Below are 19530 nucleotides of genomic sequence, written 5' to 3' on the forward strand. Positions count from 1 at the left end.
CTGGTCTGAGTATTTCAGAAACTGCTGATCTACTGGGATTTTCACGCACAACCATATCTAGGGTTTACAGAGAATGGTCCGAAAAAGAGAAAATATCCAGTGAGCGGCAGTTCTGTGGGCGCAAATACCTTGTTGATGCCAGAGGTCAGAGGAGAATGGCCAGACTGGTTCGAGCTGATAGATAGGCAACAGTAACTCAAATAACCACTCGTTACAACCGAGGTATGCAGAAGAGCATCTCTGAATGCACAACACGTCGAACCTTGAGGCAGATGGGCTACAGCAGAAGACCACACCGGTACTAGTAAGGTGTACCTAATAAAGTGGCCGGTGAGTGTGTGTATATATATAGGGATATTATGTGTCTTTATTCTATAAGAGACAATCATCTTAAAAAATACTGAGTAGTACTACCTACATTAATACAGTATGAAGCTTAACAGCATTGCTTTCTGGTTTAGTGAAGTTTGTAAGCCCTGATTGGAGTACGGTTGTGTTTGATTGCCTCCCCTAAACCTTCCTCTTTCTCATTCTCATAGCATTGGTTCCTTCTCAGAATTCCTCACTAAACCTCTCTGGCTGCTGTCATGTCTCTAAGGTCTTGTTAGACAATCACATCCATTCATCTCTATAATTACTTAGTTTAACACTCTTTGCATCCCTAAAAGTCAAGACTGCAAGTCAAGTCCTTTGGGCCTGGATTATGCCAAACTTAGCCATGTGAATAAAAGGAAACACATTAGTCTTGGAGTGAAAAACCTTTGAAACCCCATGTTGTGAAACCCAAATAACTAGATATTAATAAAATAGTTTGTAACTTTTGCAACAGAGTTTAGATCATTCTTCTCTCTCTTACTTGGCCTAAAGCAGGGGTTCTCACATCTGGGGGCACCAGGGGTCCATGAAGCATAGTCAGGGGGGCTATGGATTTTTACATTTTGTTTACCTTGGTGGAAATCAAAGCAAATAATTATCAAAACTGTACTATTAATGATCATTTGACTGTCCACTTTATTGAATAGTTTAGGCCAAACCCAAAAAACCACCAAAAACAAGTAATATAAGCATGGACGTAATGTTCTCTGTCAGTAAAAAGTTCAGTAACAGAATGCTCTATGACTAAATTATTCAAACATTTAATTAACATTCATTCAGAAGTTTGAGAATCCCTGGCTAAGAGGACACCATCATTGGAAGTTTCAAAGGTATTAATCATAACTTCAACGTGTGCTATTAAAATATCAGGTCATAAATGAAAACTTGACTCGTCTGTCTGTGGACATAGATGCAGCCAACAGCTGGTTGCCATTATCAGAGAGATAGCAGAGAGTGCTGCTTCACAAATATTCGGCATATCAGAACTGTTCTCATGAGATTTCGGCCATGTAATCACCAGACACTTAGCCTGATCACAGCATAGAGAGATCCGTCTCAGCAATTTCAGTCAGTCTTAATTTTCTCCAGTGTGATTTGTGGTAAATTGTTTTAGTTAAAGGGGTTTGTCTGGATTTAAGAATCTTGCTGAAAATCTGGATGAAAGCACAGATAAGAGTAAAGACAATGAGGATTCTTACATACTGTAGTTCATTCCTTGCAATTACACCCTGTATCTGAAAATGAATGAACGGTTGATACAACAATTTGATTTAAATTAGTGACTGCATTGACCACGGAGTTTTTCATGGCGACCTCCATTCCAAAAATATTCTGGCGAATACGGACACACTGGAGGTGAAGTTAACAGACTTCAGTTATGGCAATTTTGTGTCAAACTTCAGCAAGATGGGTCAGTTCAGAAAAGATATCACCGGGTAATGTATCGAGCAAAATGTATTTTCAGCTCTCTCCATCCAAAACATTTAGTCGATGCTCTAAAGGTTTAGCTTCATAAAATTTCAATACACTTGGGCCAAGAGTTCACTGGGGTTGAACAAGCAATTAGCGTGTGCAGAGAATTTTACACTCTTATCTGTGCTAACTTGATTAATTTCACGGTGGTAATTAGGCCAAATTGTACAGTCTCTAAAATCGCTATGGGTGTGTATGCTGATTATAATTCAAGCAGACAAATTTTAATATGTCAGTATGCAGGGCTTCACAAAAGGCTGGGATACTAGTTTAATAATGTTCATGTTCCAGTTTCCCAAAAGTATTGTACAGTTTATCGTAACATGTAGAGCGAGAGATTTCAATGTGATGCTTGCCCTACCACTGAACAATGATCTATCTTCGGGCTGCAATACTTTTGGGGTCAGCCCATTATGTTCAAGTACAGTATAGTCCATCATGGGCATAATTCAATGAGTCCAAAGGAGTGCTTCACAGAGTGCGACATAAAAGGTCTCTGGTCGCTGTTGCCCAGCTGCATGTGTGCTAGAGAAACCAGTGGTATTCGAAATTCAGTTTGTGTGGAGAAAATATCATCTGCTACGGTCTCATGGCTTCTGATTTCAAAATCTGATTTTCTATTTTGCACATGGAAACAGATCTCCATTGCTTTAGGAGGGGTGGGAATATTTAGATTTCAGAGATATTGGTATGTTCTCATGCTCTCACGTGAAGAAATATATGGGAGTAATGTACAATGTACCAAATGTATTGTTTAGAGAAACGCTCCTGCACTATAGAACCCGGAGACACTTCCTGCAGAGCTCCATCAGTCCATGATTGCTTGATTAAAGTGAATGACTTCCATTACACCTAATTTTAGTGCTGACTCTGCACATGAAAAGCACCAGTAATTTTAATAGTCTTTTTTTGCCTATATCCATCCAACATGGAGTCATACAGTATGTATAGGTTTCTGTAACTCGAAACATCAATATTTAGCACTACAGAGATCAAGTCATGTCACAGTGCTACACCAATAGACACCAAAATATAACAGCATTTTCCCTGGGTCTCTAAGAACAGCTGCATTCCCAGAGGATTTAAGGTAAGGATGATGATTTGCCTGTAGGTTCAGCTCAATAACAGAAAGTCATCTATTTTTCAGAAGGCACTTCCAACTGTGCAATCAACAGGGTGATGAGACTGCCGGTCATATCTTAGTCAATTAAGCAAACAATTCAGGCCCGGGCCCATCTGAGGCTTAGCCTCTGCAGAATAGGTTCCTGCGTGGGCTGCCTGAATTCTTTATCATCACCTGGGCAGATGAAATTCTATTCAATCTTCTTTTAACTAGCGTCACTAACTCATTACTGCAAGCTTCCACAACCTTACTCTCAGCTGTGTCTAGGCAATAGGCTGAGTTCTCCCCATTATCAAATCCAATGGAACCACGAGACCTGTTAACATTCTGAGCCCATGAGGATGCACAATTGAATTTAGGCCAAAATATAAATCCCTGCATTTCATAAGACTGCATTTGTGGACTGCATCTAAAAATAGGCTGGGAGCCAGGTGAATAGAAGAAACCTCTGTATTCTTCTAGATGACAGATCTATTTAAGTCAATATCACCAAAAACAAGGTAACAGATCACTCCCCACTCAACATGGGACATATTAAGATTTGAGATAGCTGGGAATAGTGGAAAGGGTTATACTGTATTATGCAGACTAGGAACTAAAGTGATTGAGCCATTTGAGGCCAATATGAAATGCATGAATACAACAACACTTAATATTAATTAATTAATAGTATCACCCCGTAGGGTTGTTCTTTTGGAGTGTAGGGTTCTTCTACAGGAGATTAGGGTTCTTATGAAAAGTAGGGTATAGGGTTGTTATTTTTTAGTGTAGTGTTATTTTGAAGTGTAGGTTGTTCTTTTGGAGAGTTTGGTTGTTCTACTAAGGAGTAGGGTTGTTCTGTTGGAACATACTGTAGGGTACTTTTAGAGAAAAGGTTATTTGAGAGTAGAATTGTTCTTTTGAGGAATAGAATTGTTCTTGTGGAGAGTAGGGCTGTTCTGTCGGAGAGTAGGGTTCTTTTGGAGAGAAGAGTTGTTCTGTTGGAAATTAGAGTTGTTCTGTTGGAGAGAAGAGTTGTTCTGTTGGAAAATAGGATTCTGTTGGAGAGAAGAGTTGTTTTGTTGGAAAATAGGATTCTGTTGGAGAATAGAGTTGTTTTGTTGGAAAGTAGAATTGTTCTGTTGGAGAATAGAGTTCTTTTGGAGATTCAAATTTTCTGTTGGAGAGTAGAATTTTCAACTTTTCTCTTTTTCACACAGAGAAGACTGCATCTTAAATGGAGACCGTGCTCCTCTCAAGGATAAAATTATGAGTAACCATAATCTGAGCTGTAAGCATAGCAGATGAGTGTTTGGTCAGCTTATCCTTTAAACTTTGGGCACGTTTTCAGGGTAAAAGATCTCATGGCTACATTTTGCTGTGCTAATGATGTCAGATTGTACATCAGTGAACAATGAACCAAAACAAGTGTTACTTTGAGCATGGTAGCAATATTGTTAACCAAAATGATTAATGTTGTAATTACAAATAGGACTGTTCAGGTAAGTAATATATTGGCATTACTGTACACTAGGCATCTGTTCGATTTTTTTATTTCAATGTTCACATTCATGTACAGTATAATTCTATCAATCCTTTTTTATTTTTAAGTCATTTCCTTATTTATTTATGTCATATTATATTTCTCAGAAAAGACATAAAACCCAGTGTGTTCTTTTTTGGTTTTCTTCTTTCTATCTTTGTTAATTTGGGATTAAATGCAAGTTCTTGTGTTTTACGGTGGTGGTCTGATGTTACTGAGAAACTCTGTCTGTAAAGCTTCTAAAAAAAAAATCTGTCAACCTCAGAGGTGTGAACTAATCTGAATGTGGAGCTCAAAAAATGGACTTTTATCTTAAACTTCTTACAGTCGGAGTGTTTTGTAGTGACAATACTGGCAGAGACAGACGAGGCTAATCAGAATGACGGCTGCAGGACAGTGGAACAGGGGACAGCTCTGTGTTTCTGTCACTACACCACAACCAGCTTATAGGAGCTGACACGCTGTGTCCCACATAGTGAACACTGACAGCTATGAGTCAAGTCAAAACCGGGGTCTGATGTTAACAACCTGGAGACAGTGGCTGGCTGAGGACACACTAAATTCAGTGCTAGGCAAAACAACAGTCATTTTTAATTTGTCATGCTATATGGGAATGTTCAGCTCACTCTTGCAGGGATCTCAGTGCAACAGAGCAGCAAACTTCAAACTCAGTGTGGAGTCGCTTATCATAACAAGGACATTTCTGTTTAGTTACAACATTATAAAAAGAGGGCACATGGATACTCAACCATGCAACACACACCATTCTGATAGCGTGATGAAGCGCAAAAGCAGTCAAGGCTCATTTCCGCTGATCTGTAGCTGCTTTACAGCTCTAACACACTTTACTTTATTAATTTCCCTTTATTTGCTTCACTAATAAAGAGGATGAATGTCTACTTAAAAGTTTTACTGACATTCATATAAATATTAGATTTCCCTGGCTAGCCAGCTTCAGTCCCATGAGGAGGATAAACAGATTAGAAATAAATGAAGAAAGGAACACGGGTGGATGGGAGTTGGGGGGTTCTCCCTGAGTACATTATGTTGCAGTAAAAGCCCAAAAGGCCAGGCTTATTCTGTGAGCGTGTGTTTGCTCTTTTTGTCACAGCTATTGAGTCAGAGGCCTTATGTGCAGAGCTGGGGAAAAGGGCAGAAAGAGTGAAAATGCTATCTCTGAGCTATGATGACCTTTATGTTAAAGAAAAAAGCACAAAGCCAGACCTCTGGCTGCTTCCTACAGTAAGCACAAGTTATTTATTAATTATTCCCAAATCATTTTGCACATGTTGCACTGTGCAGCTATTGTCCCATCTCTGGCTTTACAAAGTGTGCATGAAATTTAACAACTTGACCTTTGGGCATGATTACTTTTGCTCACTGATTAACATTAGTACTCCAACTATGCATTAATTCACATAGCATTCTGATCAGGGTGTTATTCCTAAAGGAGATATAGGGAGCTACGCTCTCATCTTACAAGCTCACAAGCTTGTTTTGAGCTCAGCAAAATGAAAAATCTGCAACTTGGAAAAAAAAGTATGACGGCTACTGAAAGACACTCCGTGTTCAGAATGCCGATGGCCCGACACTGAGCATGTGATCGAGGGATGGCGTCCAGGCTCTTGGCCACTGTAGCCACAAGCTCTACTCAATTGGGATTTAATTAAGGTGGTGTGAAGGCCTGCCCAGCCTGAGGTATACAAGAAGAAGTAAACTGCTATACACTCTTCCTCTTTACAAAGACTCTACACACCACCAAGAACACATCTTACTGATGCAGATCTGTCCCACGCATGTACAGGAAAAATAATATGGAATGAATTCATACTGTATCTACTTTTATTCCAATTTTTCTTCTGCCGTCGGTAAGTAATAAAACCTGTGTTAGTTAATAATAAATGCAAATAATAAAATCACAATGCAAAGAAGACTTACTTTATAGGGAAGAAATAGGGAGTTGACACAGGCAATGAGACTGGCTGTGTCCTCTGCATCAGGCTGACCACAGATAATTATCTAAGAAACAAAACAAGAAAGAAGACAAAAAAAGAAAGAAATGGAAGGGGGTTAGGTTTGTGTGTTGCTGTAATGAGGTGGGCAGGTGTGCTGAGGTGTAGACTGCCCTCGCCTGGACCCTAGTTTGTTATTTCTCTCCCACAGATGACTTCACCTATCCAGCTCTGATAGGATGATATCTCTTCACAAGTTTGAACTTGTGAAGATCTACTTGTGAAGATCTACTTCACAAGGAAACAAAGTGTAGTTTCAATTCAGTCATTAAAGATATATAGGAACTATTTTGAAACTTTAATTAACTGACAAGACGTCACAAGCCTGTGGTACAAGCAGGAAGAAAATATGGTCGATCCAGAACCTATATTGGGGGCAAGGCGTGCAGGGCAGGAATAAACCCTAGGTCAATCAACTTATTGGACATATTCAATCAGTATAAACAAGTGAATTATTTTATTTCTCCAAGTCAGGTATAAAATTAGTCAGGACACTGTTGGTTTCAGTGTGAGACATTTTTACCTCTGTTTGGATAAACTTAAGCTGAATTTAATGTTAGAAGGTAACACCTTCAAGTCTGAGACATTTATAAACAGGCACTTGAGGCATCTCAGCAAGCACGAATGGGTTTTATATCACCATTTACTCAGAAGATATAATTTTTGTGGAACAAAAATAACTGTTTTGTTTTTTTAAACTTTTCTATGAATATAAATAAAAAACAGAAATTATTATGAAAAATGCTCTGACTTTATATGAGCCATTAACTACCACTTTTTGACATCTGGGGAAAAAAAAGGCTTCACCTTTATGTTAGAAAGCTACAATTTTATAAATGCATCTTATGTATTTGAAGGTTTATTGACATAATTAAACCCTTGAGCTATCATTGTAAGTGAGGTTATAAGTAATAAATATAAATAACTAATAAAATTATAAGTCAGGTTTTTTATTCTTTTTTAATACATGGAAACAACCTTTATTGCTTTGTGGGTAATAAACTTGTGATGCTGTATACATACTCCAGTCAACACCAGCTTCAGTGCTGAATACCTGCTTAAATGTGTAGTGATGCGCCATGAGGCCACGGACCATATCAGGCAGGGCAATCGGCACTTTCGTGAGCCTATCGGAGAAGGCAGTCAGTAGTTTCTGAGAGCGCTGCATCCACTCTTGGTTGCCTGTTAGGTGGGAAAGGCGCAGCAGGTTCAGCGCTGAGACGGAGTTTGCGCTGGGTTCTGCACCATCTTGATCTAGACAGAAAGAGGTCACTATGAATAAACAGACAGTAACCATGACAAAGCCCAAACAGCATCCAGGCTATTTTCACAGCCTGATATAATTGTCCTGTTTTGGCAAAGAAAGTGTCATTGCACTGATGCATTATTCAAATTATCTATTTGACCTTTGCCTATTTATCAGACTGCACAAAGCCTAAAGTGCTTGATATTGCAGGTGAAGTGTGTGACCAGTCCTGAGAATGGTTTTATCTCCTTTGGGTGATTGCGTTGTGTGTGTGTGTGTGTCCTGTGATTTGACCTCATGCAGACAGATCTATGGATGAGCTGGTGGCATCTGGAACTGAGGTGATAACTGACATATACCACAGAACAGTCCACAAGTAGATGCTATTATATTATTAACACACCCTTTATATATCGATGACACATGTGAGATGGCAATGAAACTCATGCAGCCATTTGGTCCATTTAGAAACAAAAAACTATGTGTAAGGGTAAAGTATATTTAGCTTACTTAAGAAATACTAGCAGTGAACAGAGGAGAACAGAGGATTCTACATGATTAGGTTTGGGACAGTGCGTAAAATAAAGACTGGCGTGAGCTCAGTGAAGTAATCCATCTTCCAGTGACAATGTGTGTGGAGGAACAATGTCCTGCCACAAACCAGCTCCACACAGCTCCTAATGGAACTTTACATGCTGGGATCACTAGATAATAGTGCAGTCACTCAGAAAAAGTGACAAATCCGTCTTATGTCCCATTTAATTCATCACCGCCAGCATCAAAAGCACACCCCCACCACCACCACCACCACCATCCATATCTCGCTGTTGTCAGTGTCATTTTCACAGTGCCATTAATCGCAGGCCAGAGCACTGTGGCATGTCTGTGTGTTAGAATCAGCATGTGCATCCAATTGAAAATATGAGTCATTAAGGATATCTAGACCTAGACCTAGACTCTAATACCCCCAGCAAGTTTCATCAAATGTACAAGAAATAGGACAGATTAAAACAAATTCAATATGACAGAAAGATGAAAGTAAGAGAGAGCCCAAAAAGAAGAGGAGAGAGATGGGAGCATTAGTAAAGGTGCTAGCCGAGTGCTGAAGAGTTTCTATGACTTTGCTAGCATGCTATCAGCAGTGACATGATGGGAGTGCTATGCAGTGGAGTGGTGATGAACACTGAGTGACAGCAGGAGATCTGCATCACCAGTCCAAATGACTCACTCCCTCATACTCCCACACACCCCCGCACCAATCAGCCAAACTGAAAGACCACAGTCCATCCATCCGTAATACAGCCGACACGTCACGTGAGAAATGTCATCACCAAAGGTCTTACGTTTTAGTGCTAAATTATTATGTAACCAGCATGTGTCACTTTTAAAACATGAATCTCGTATCCTCAAGAAAATTGCAATTAAAAAATACTATGCAAATCTAGCACTCACTGTAATACTGCAAATTAAAATATTTGCTTTACCTCATGAGCCCTGTGCTGAGTTCTTATTTGCATTTATAATTCATCCATTCTACTTGTAATGATCCCAACAATAATCTCGGTTAGTTCCACTCCACACCATCTCCTTTATGATAAACTCATGGTGCACTTTATATGAGTAAAAGTGTGTGTCTCACCTTGTTTGAGGGACAGCAGTATGGTAGGGTCGGAAGGGTCACTACAAAAGTAGCCACTTCCCTGGGCATCCCAGAACAGCTGGTCCTGCCTGTGCTGTAGCTCCTCAGCCCACTGAAGCCAGCAAACAGTGTGTGTAGCTTCAAACAAGTCCAGGAGACCACTCACAACAAAAGCATAATCATCCAGGAACCCAGCAATAGGTGAGGCACTAATGAGAAGGACAGGGAATATTTTACCATTCGGTTACAAACATGCAGAAGACAAGTTAACAAGAACTGTTAACTATGTCCTCAGCAGTAGTACAATTATACAAATATATTATTGATTGATATCTTCAAAATAGAATGAGGACATTTTTAGAAGGCTTCTACAGGACACAACAGAAACTTGGGATATGTGTACCCATGAGACTTTGAGTGAGGAGTCATGTATAAAGCTTGTAAAACAAAGATCACATTCTTTAAATGGTGTCTCTCACATCATTTGTTAAACATTTCTGAGCTCCTCATTTCAGATGTTGAGGAACTGAGAGCTGGCATTTCTACTTCTGATCTGTTTCCCAGCATATTTTAGAGATTCCTGATTAAAAAAATACCCTTCCAGTTTAGTCCACACCCAGTTCGGGTTTAAATAGATATTATAGATTTTGTTTATATTTTGTATAATACATATAAACATATAATACATATAAACCCTGTAACATTTACCTATCACCAAAAATAAAAAGACATTCGGTTAGCTTTTACTTAGTTACTGTTCAATGTTGCAGCTCCATAAGTAATGGCATCCTAAACCCCTGGCAACTGAATGCGATTAACATTTAAAAACAAAATCATTCATGTTAACTTGTACTCCTAAAATAGAAAAAAAATAGAAAGCAAGCAAATCCTTGATAGAATTCAGGAATTCTGTAGATCCTGTCATGTTCTAAGGGTGTAAACCTGAACTTCAGCAAGTGTTAATGACACTAGAGTCATACAGTATAAGCAAATATTTTGACCATGCGCAACATTGCATGAGGACAACATTGCATGAGGAGATTACATACCAGGACATAGCAACTTATACCTGTGTCTAGGATCAATGATGCTTTGTAATGATTATACACATCATGAATTTAACTAATACCAATAATTTTAGATCCAAACCAAGGTTAAGACTCAATTGCCATAAACAGAACAAAATAATAATCCCAAGCATACAGAATCAACGCAAAATACTGGACTTTGAAATATTCATCTCAGTCTCCAGATATGAAGCATATTAAGAGATGTGGTCTAAAGTAAAGAAGGGAATCCAACGTATGAATATGAAAGAGTGTGATAAGCTCTGCATGAATGCATAAAAGGCAATACTACTAACTAGGTTAAGGAAATATAAAGGAAATATGCTAAGATATTTGGTTAAGTCTAAATTAATAAAACTAATTTAAAAAAATATACTCTCATAGTAGACTAACATAAAAAACCTCAATGCCAAAACAAGTTTCCAGAAACTTTTTTTTTATTTTTTTTATTTTTATAAACCACTGTTATAAGGGGCAAAAAAACCCAAATTTATCATCCACATGTACACTTAAAGATGCTCACTTCCTCGATCCACTGGTAAATCTACCAAAACATCATCTGGCCAGTCTGAATGTAGACTAAATTGAGTCCCTGTTTTAAAACAAGACACAATTCAACATTTTTCTCCAGACACATATCATTTCTTTTTCTCTACAACAAATAAATTTCACATTAGTAAAAAAAAAAAAAAATTTAAGTTCCCTGGTCCCATGCTCTCACGGCCATGGCTCAAGTCCAACTCCCTCCAGTGTAGGGTCCCAAGCCCAGATAAAATGGGAGTGTTGTGTCAGGAAGGGTTGCATCCAAACTAAAACCTGTGTCAAATCAATGTGGTGAACCCAAGCAGGAAGCAGTCAAAGGACAACAACGACATAGGAAAAGAAACATTTCACATTAGTACATTTGGTTCTTAGAAAGCTGAAATTTTGAGAAATAAATCAAGGATCTAAGTAGAGCACTTGAATAACAACAAAGCAAGATATCTAATAACATTCTTTGAAGCACTTTGGTGATGCGACTGAACATATCAGCAACCTTTCATCTGCAGTTCTCAGGCATGAGGTTACACTATAGCTAGCTGAGTGTGGGAGAAATTATACAGACAGAACTGAAGATAAAACTCTGTTATGATTAAGTAAAACAGAGGTCTTGTACTTGGGGTAACCTTCATTTGCCTTCATTCAAGTCATGCATACTCCTTTAAAAGTAGTGGACATTTTATTTGTATATTAGATATCTAAAAGTTGCATATGTGACAAGAGTTTTGTATTTCAGCTTTTATTTCCTAATATTTATATCTTGATATGTTAAAAAACATAAAACATAAGAAATTTTTGTATCAGACCACTCAATTTTAGGTGAGTATAGGAACAGAAACGTTCCTATATAGGAAATTAAAGTAAATAACTTTTGCTTGCAGTAACAGCATCCAACTGGTGACCTTCTAACACCAAACTGATGGTTTCCTCCTTTGTGATGCTTTTCCAGGATTTTACCACAGATTATTTTAGTTGTTTTTTTGTTTTGCGGTATTTTCTCTTCAGGATGTGAATTTCAGCTCAGTTGGGTTAAGGGTGATTCACTTGGCCAGTCTTAAACCTTCCTGTGTCTCTTGTGGGTTTTTTATTGTGATGGCAGTGTGTTTCGGATCATTGTCTTGCTGCATGATGAAGTTCCTCCTGATTAATTTGGATGCATTATCTGTAAATTGGCAGACAGAATGTTTCTGTAAACTTCTGATTTTATTCTGCTACAGTACCATCATGAGTTACACCATCAATAAAGATTAGTGAGAATGTTCCAGAAGCAGCCATGCAAGCCCAAGCTATGACAATATTTCCAACATGCTGTACCGATGAGCTTGTATGTTTTGGATCATGTTTAAATTTCCCTCTCCACACTTCAGTGTTTTCCATTACTTTGCTAGTTCCTTTGCAGATACAAACCTGGCTTTCTGATTCTCACTGCTGATGAACTTGTGTTATGGCCTCTAAATGCTGCACTCGACATCTTCACCTTACATTCACCCTTGCCTTGTGAAGGTTGTCCATGTCACTGACTGTTGTTTTGGGTTTTATTGTCACAATAGCTCTCACAATGTTTCTGTCATCTGTTGTTTTTCTTGGTTGTCCTGTTGATCAATTTTCCCTTTTTTCTCAGCTACAAAATAACCTCTTTATTTAACAGTGAAACTGAAGGCTAACACCAAGAGAGATGTTCAGAGCCATTAATTGTTTGAACAACCAAACAGTACTTACCTGGGTAACAAGAATGACCTGTCGGTCACATGTTCCATTATTTTTGTGGGTGGTGTGACGTGCTATATTTATTGTCATATAACATGTCTATATATACTGTAAAACCCCAAGAAATAAAGTCTGAGATTCTGAACTCTCTTCTCATATTCATCTTTTGATCTCAGACAGAAATGTCTTCAGTCTAGAGTACAAAAATAAGGTACTGTAATGAACTGGTCTTTCTGTTTGTGTAGCCTGCTCAAAGTAGATGTTGCTCCTTAATTGTAAAAAAAAAGACATCAAACCTTTTTCATTCATCTTTAAGTAAGTATTCTACGTTGTGATTTTCCAAATTCTTCCTGCATTCATCAAAAACGTAAAAATTCTGTCTGTCCTGTAGAAAGTATAACCAGTTATTCAAAGTCAATGTATATGATCTAGATATATGGTCTGAAGTAAGGTATGCAAATATCAATAAATACCATAGAGCAAGGCAGTAAGTTTCATTTCATGCAACACATTCTATGCTAAATAAAACACACAGATACGTCAAGAATGATATACAACTTCCCATTTCTGTATCTGATCCAGACATTACAGCACATTATATCTGTCATAGAATTGACACTAATTTATTTCTCCCATACAGAATTTTTCAACTAATCATAAACAACTGCTTCCTACCTATCAAACAATCAACAATTTGACTCTGGAAGCTGAATTTTGATTTGCTATGTAAAATATTCACAAGGATGAGCAGAGAAAGGAAACAATTCCTTGCGAGAAAGAAATTAAGTGGAGCGGCTACACAATCAACAGACGTGCTCTAGTTCACTCTTGTCATGTAATTTAATCAACCAGTCTGCCTCTGCTTTCAGATTCCTAGAAGGAAAGTTCTCCAGCAGCAGAATAGGGCAAATTAAGAGCAGCTTGATGTCCAAAATTTCAGCTTCTGGGCTCTGTATACAAAGAGCAGTGTGTGTAGAGGCTCCTGAGAGCACAACAGCATGTCGACTCTTTCAGCTATTTGCACTTAGACTTTTGATTTCTAGGATACCAAATGAAAATCTTTGTTGTACAAACATAGAATAAATAAAAAAGTGCATGGTACATCCAGGCCTGTATTAAGAGTTATGTTGATCACTTAAATTAAAAAAAAATTATTTAACAGATATGCAGGGAACATTCTCTGCATTCAGACCTACGCAGGTGCTTAACTTGATTTTCTGGGTTGCTCTTTTAAATTATTCAAATGACTTGCTTGCGTCAGAGATTGCCAGGGATTCTTTTTAAGTAGAACTCCTTCTGCAGAAGATTTCAATTGTATCCAGTTAAAACAAGTATTTGCCTTTCATTTTAATCCCAAACAAATCAGGCAATAAAAAATGCTGCATAATAAAGCTGACCTCGGTACAAGGCTGTCACTTTCAATATGATGTCAGGAGAGATTCATCGCATTTATACATTTTCTGAACCGCTTATCCTACACAGAGTCAAAGAGAGCCACAAGTCAGTCCCAGGGGTCTCAGGGCACAAGGCAGCCCATTACAGGACACAAACACACACATACACAATTTAAAGTTGCTAATCGCATGTATTTATAGGAGTAAACTGGGGTAACCAGAGGAATGCTCCGAAGCACAGAGAGAACATGCAAACTCCATGGTCACACAGGGCAAAAACTCAAACCCCCAACCCCAGAGATGAACAGGCAAACTTCCACAGCGACCTGACATGTGGAAAAAGTTCGAGTAATAATAATCACATTCTCAACAACTTTATCTCAATTTACTAATATGGCATTCGTTCACTTTTTTTTGTCAGCTGGTTCTGTACCAGACCCAAAAAAGAGAGCAAAGATAAATCATGTGCTCACCTCTAAAATCTCTACTAAACACACAGACAGCACTAGTGACATTTATGGAAAAGACAGTGACGCTTTGGGATTTGAATGACATCAAATGGGTCTCAGGCACTGGCCAGAGTGAACACAACACAAGAATAAAAGCACTTTATGTATTTAATGTCTGACAAACAGGCACAGCTGACTGATTAACTCCCAATTTTATAGTAAATAATAATTAATCATTCTGAAGCCTGGCAAATCTGCTATGATCTCTTCACCACATGCACTTCAGTCTGTATAGCAATCTTGCAATAGGTAAAATATAAACTAGACACGGAATGATAAAACAATGAGTGTTCAAATCTTCACCCACTCACCGGTTTATTAGGAACACCTTTACATCTGCACATTCATGCCATTATTTAATCGACCAATCATTTGGCAGAAACACTGCGTAAACACTGAATGAATGTGCAGGTGAGAAGTTGTTCCTAATAAAGTGGACACAGTGTATGTAATTACAATACGCTTAATTTCATTATGGAGTATTAAGATCAGCAATTTATTTATAACCTTAAAATACAAATCTACATGTAATTATATTTGCAGCATTTGTTTCTTGTTTGCATATAACAGAAATCAAATGCATTTAATTGCAGCTACAATAACGTCTTATTTTCATGCATTATTATACAGTTATATACCTTCTACAGTAATACGGTATATTTGAATAAGATGCAGTAGAGTTTGCCCAATAATCTTGAATATTCATAAACAGACACCCGTGTCCGTTAACATCAATTTGTTTACTTGCATAAGCTCCGTAATATGGCTGGCACGAAACATGAGAACGATTAGATTGAAAAAGAAATATTCACCACTGAGGGCAAGAAGACGTTTCAGATGAATACATTTATACTACTGTGTATTAACAGTAACCAGTTTAATCTGCACACTCAGGGTGTAAATTAGTTAGCTAGGTAGCATGCTTTAGATTAAGACATCTTTGAAATCAGTGTTATCTGTTGCTATTTGAGTTAAGAACAGAAATATGCTGATTCATTATTTATTGGCATGAAACCGTGAAATAATTCGAATGCTTAAAATTGCTCAGCCCCGTGTCCTCCCTGAGTGTCCTGAGAAATAAAAAAAACACTAAGCATTTGTGAGCTGAGAGAGAAGACGAATGCTTGCCAAAAATGATTTGCAGGCTATGAAACGTTTTGTGTTTGTTGAAGCAATGAAAAGAACACTGCATCTGGAATTGCCATTTTTATGGCTTTCATACTGCCATACATAAATATTCTCAAAAAAGTATTGTTACTTCAGATAGTGGTGTACCATTTAAAAAGCACATGTTTCTTAAGGATGTTCTAAGCTGATTATAAGCAAGGCCTACCGCAGCAGTGTGTTCGATGTACCTTTTTGTAAAACAGTTTTTATTACAAGTGAGCTTTTCCCATTTCCCCATGTCTTCATACTCTAAAATGACCAAAATACAGAATACAGGGGAGAAGCATGGATTTTGAAATATAAATAAAATGGATTGCCAGTTGTAAACCTACACAGTTCCCAGTTCTTGCATTTATTTTATTCTGTGTACAGCATCATTATTATTTATAGAAAATGTATTTGCTGTTGACCTAATTGTAATTGACCAGTGTTATCCATCTTCTGATAGCATTAGTGAGCCCTGGTCTGGGAAAAATAGCAAATAAAACAGAGATATATTTGTGCTCTCCTTGCAGTGCTTTTAGGAAACTCTTTGAAGGCACAGAGAAGTTAAGTCACTGCCCATGTGCATTTGTTTTCTACTGAATCTGGGTTATTTCTCCTTCTACTTAAGGCAATTTTGAATTGAGTGCAATTGAAAACAGTATTGAATATCTGCTAGTTTTCTTGCATAAAGGAAAACACATTTTTGTGCCACAACCTGCACTCACTACATACTACCATATGAGATACATTTTTTTTAATGTCTGCTGTGAGATACAAACTAAATAAATAAAACAGTACTAACATTTCTTTGTGTATAAGAACACAGAAATCTCATCTTTGTTTGCATCTACTGATTTCTGTAAGTGTGTAATCTAGTCTTGAGGGAGACTGAAGGAATGTTGCTTACATTTGCTCAACCTCCATGTTTTCCCCTTGGTAACACGAGTGCATCATTTGCTGTCTCTCTTCATCCCACAGGTGCTTTCGGAGAAAGCGTGCAGTCTGTTCTGCTCTCTGAAGTAGAGTCTTGTCTCCTAATACTGCCCCCACACGGGCAAAACCTGACAGCATCAGCCCTGGAACAATATGTAAGACTACATGTAATTCATCCATATTATTATTATTATTATTATTATTATTATTATTATTATTATTATTCAGAGTGTAGCTCACAAGGTGAGGATTAATTACAGGAATTTCACACCGATATATTTTTACAACATAAAATCCCCCCCAAAAAAATGTTTAAGAGCATCTGAGACAGACCATAATGTGCTGTAAGTGTATCAGATGAGTGCTACTTACTGTCAGCTTATTTTCAACACATTTAAATGACAAAAATGTATGAACAAAACACTGGCATTATTTTATTATTCCACAACTCAAAACAACTAATTAACAGTGTGAAAAAATAGCGCAAACCTGGTGTGATTTCTTCACCTTGACTGATTACTACACAAGAGTTACTATACAAGGCTACACATGAGTGAAAAAAAAAAGAAAATAAAAAATAAAATAAAATAAAATAACAGGACGTGCTGGATCAAGTACTATTTTATGCTGCAATATACTGGCAAACCTTAGTCCTCATAGAGTTATTTTAGATTCATTTAATTAATTGTTTGCTATTAGGCATTTATTTGTAACTTGTCCCTTGTTTTTATGTTACATTTGATAGCTAATAACAAAAGGCAAATGGTCTAGACACTAACAAAAAAAAAAGACTGATCTGGCACAACCGATAATTTAATTTCCTGCCACATAAATCCTGACCTTTGCTTCATCTATAGATACTAATACTGTATTATACCTATACTATAGCTATATTATATAGATCCTATATTAAAATGTCTCCACACCAGTAATAGTAAGCCAGTATAATAGTATACAATATAAATAGCAAAGCTTCAAGATTCTTTTCACCAAAAATAATCAAGGCATGTTTCATCCATCACTGAAGCAAAACTGGCCCCAAAATCACAGAAGCGTTAACAATATACCCATCAGTTAGCCATGTCTTAATTGATTACTCCAAGTTCCTTTGGAGGTACAGATACAGTCTTAGTGATTTGGCTTGGGTAATGTAGTGTATCGCACCCTCCAAGGAGTGCTCTGATTAAACAATGTCTCATATTACTTCAATTAAAAGAATCACTTTATTAATCACTACAGGAGCTGGGAACACACACAGAGCTTTGTAAGGACCAAGAAACCCTATAAAGGTTTTGATAGCTTTTCATTACCTCAGCAAATACACAGAACAGAATGTGCTGTAAAAATTGTGCCACTGTATTAGTCAGTCTCAAAAAAAAAAAAAACACAGTAGTGGTGCTATTAGGAAACATAATAATCCAGTCTTCCATTTAGGAAACATGATCAAGAGGGTTAGATTTCTATTTTAATCATGCCTCTGAATTATTTGACACTATAAGTGAACTGGTTAATTCTTTACAACAATAGACATTACAATCAAGCTTCATTAGTGGCTGATATCCTAACAAGTATATTTTTTGTACTGACATTTTTAAAAAGTGGACAATTGTTAATGCAAATATGTCTTCGTTTAACTGAATTTGCAGACATTTGCATATGTAATAACATTTAAATCCATACCTTGAATTAAATGTGTGTTAAAATTAAAATGTGTATTTCATAGTGAAGCCAAAGGAAAATGCTGTGACAGCTTATTGGAAAGTAGTTTTACATGATAGGTGACAGAAATCCAACAGCAATTAACAGTTATGATAGTGAGTCATTTTTAGTCATTTATCAACTAAATTGTAAAATGAATGAACGTTTTACTGAATGAAGATTACCTAGAATTATTTTCATTTTTAGTTCTGAATATTGAAGAAAAGAAGATTTTGGGGGGAGGGTTACGCCGAGTGGGCGGTGCTTAAAGCGTTCTTCAAAATTGCTAAGTTTTACAGCGCCACCAGCGATTCCTCCTCCTAGCCACCAGAGGGAACCAACCAGTGTCCGAGTACTGAACTCTTACGGGTCACACTTTTCACTTTCTGTTTCAAGGACTTTTAAACCACGCTCTTAATGCGCTCGGAGGCAAATTATTGTTAGTTCTATCTACACAGCAAGCTGTTGCTATCTTAATACTTGCTGCTACAGGCATACAGGCAGAGTGGTTGGAACAATAATGTGCTAAAGGCTATCTTCAGGGATGGGTTGAACCCGACACCACAAGCCGTGATAACAACCTGGACCTGTCTCACAACATTACCCTGTTTGCAAGGACCGAGGGAGGCCAGGACCCGTCTGCCTCTGCTACATGTGATGCCATGCAACTTGGCAAGACACGAGTATCCGTGGAGGAACATCAGTGCCACCTGTGCCAAAAGCTTTGTTTCAACTGTGGTCAAGGAGGTCATTGCTGTGCCGCCTGTAAGGAAAAACCAGCCCCCAGATCTGCTAAGGTGAGCCTCAGCTCCTGTCCATACAGGATTAGACAGAATTCCATGAAACAAAAGCAATGGAGAAATACATCAAGGAAGGCCTTGCAGCAGGTTCATCAGTCTGTCAAACTGTATTTTTCTTCATTGAGAAGAAAGGAGGATTGAGGATTAAATGCTATCACTGTCAGGTACTTCAGGTATTCAGGTATCTGAAGTACCAGGTATCATCTGGCACTGATTCCCCCTCTGCTAGAACAACTCAGAAAAGCACAGGAACTGTATTCACGAAGCTTGATTTAAGAGGTGCTTACAACCTGATTCACATCTGCAAGTGAGACAAATGGAAGACGGCATTCCTAACGTC

At 37.7% G+C, this 19530-nt stretch overlaps 1 protein-coding gene across 2 annotated transcripts in view; it reads right to left on the reverse strand.

Annotated features, from left to right (window-relative positions):
• The window catches only part of spata20 (spermatogenesis associated 20), a 41245-nt gene that overhangs the window by 12247 nt on the left and 9468 nt on the right, over positions 1–19530 (reverse strand). For both annotated transcript variants that reach the window (XM_060858875.1, XM_060858883.1), the window contains exons 12-15: positions 16667–16835; positions 9391–9599; positions 7560–7759; positions 6432–6512 (exon numbers count right to left, since the gene is read on the reverse strand). In XM_060858875.1, coding sequence (XP_060714858.1) covers positions 6432–6512; positions 7560–7759; positions 9391–9599; positions 16667–16835 — 659 coding nt within the window. The remainder of the gene's footprint in view (positions 1–6431; positions 6513–7559; positions 7760–9390; positions 9600–16666; positions 16836–19530) is intronic.

This window comes from Tachysurus vachellii, chromosome 2 (assembly GCF_030014155.1).
Source record: "Tachysurus vachellii isolate PV-2020 chromosome 2, HZAU_Pvac_v1, whole genome shotgun sequence".
Lineage (NCBI taxonomy): Eukaryota > Metazoa > Chordata > Actinopteri > Siluriformes > Bagridae > Tachysurus > Tachysurus vachellii.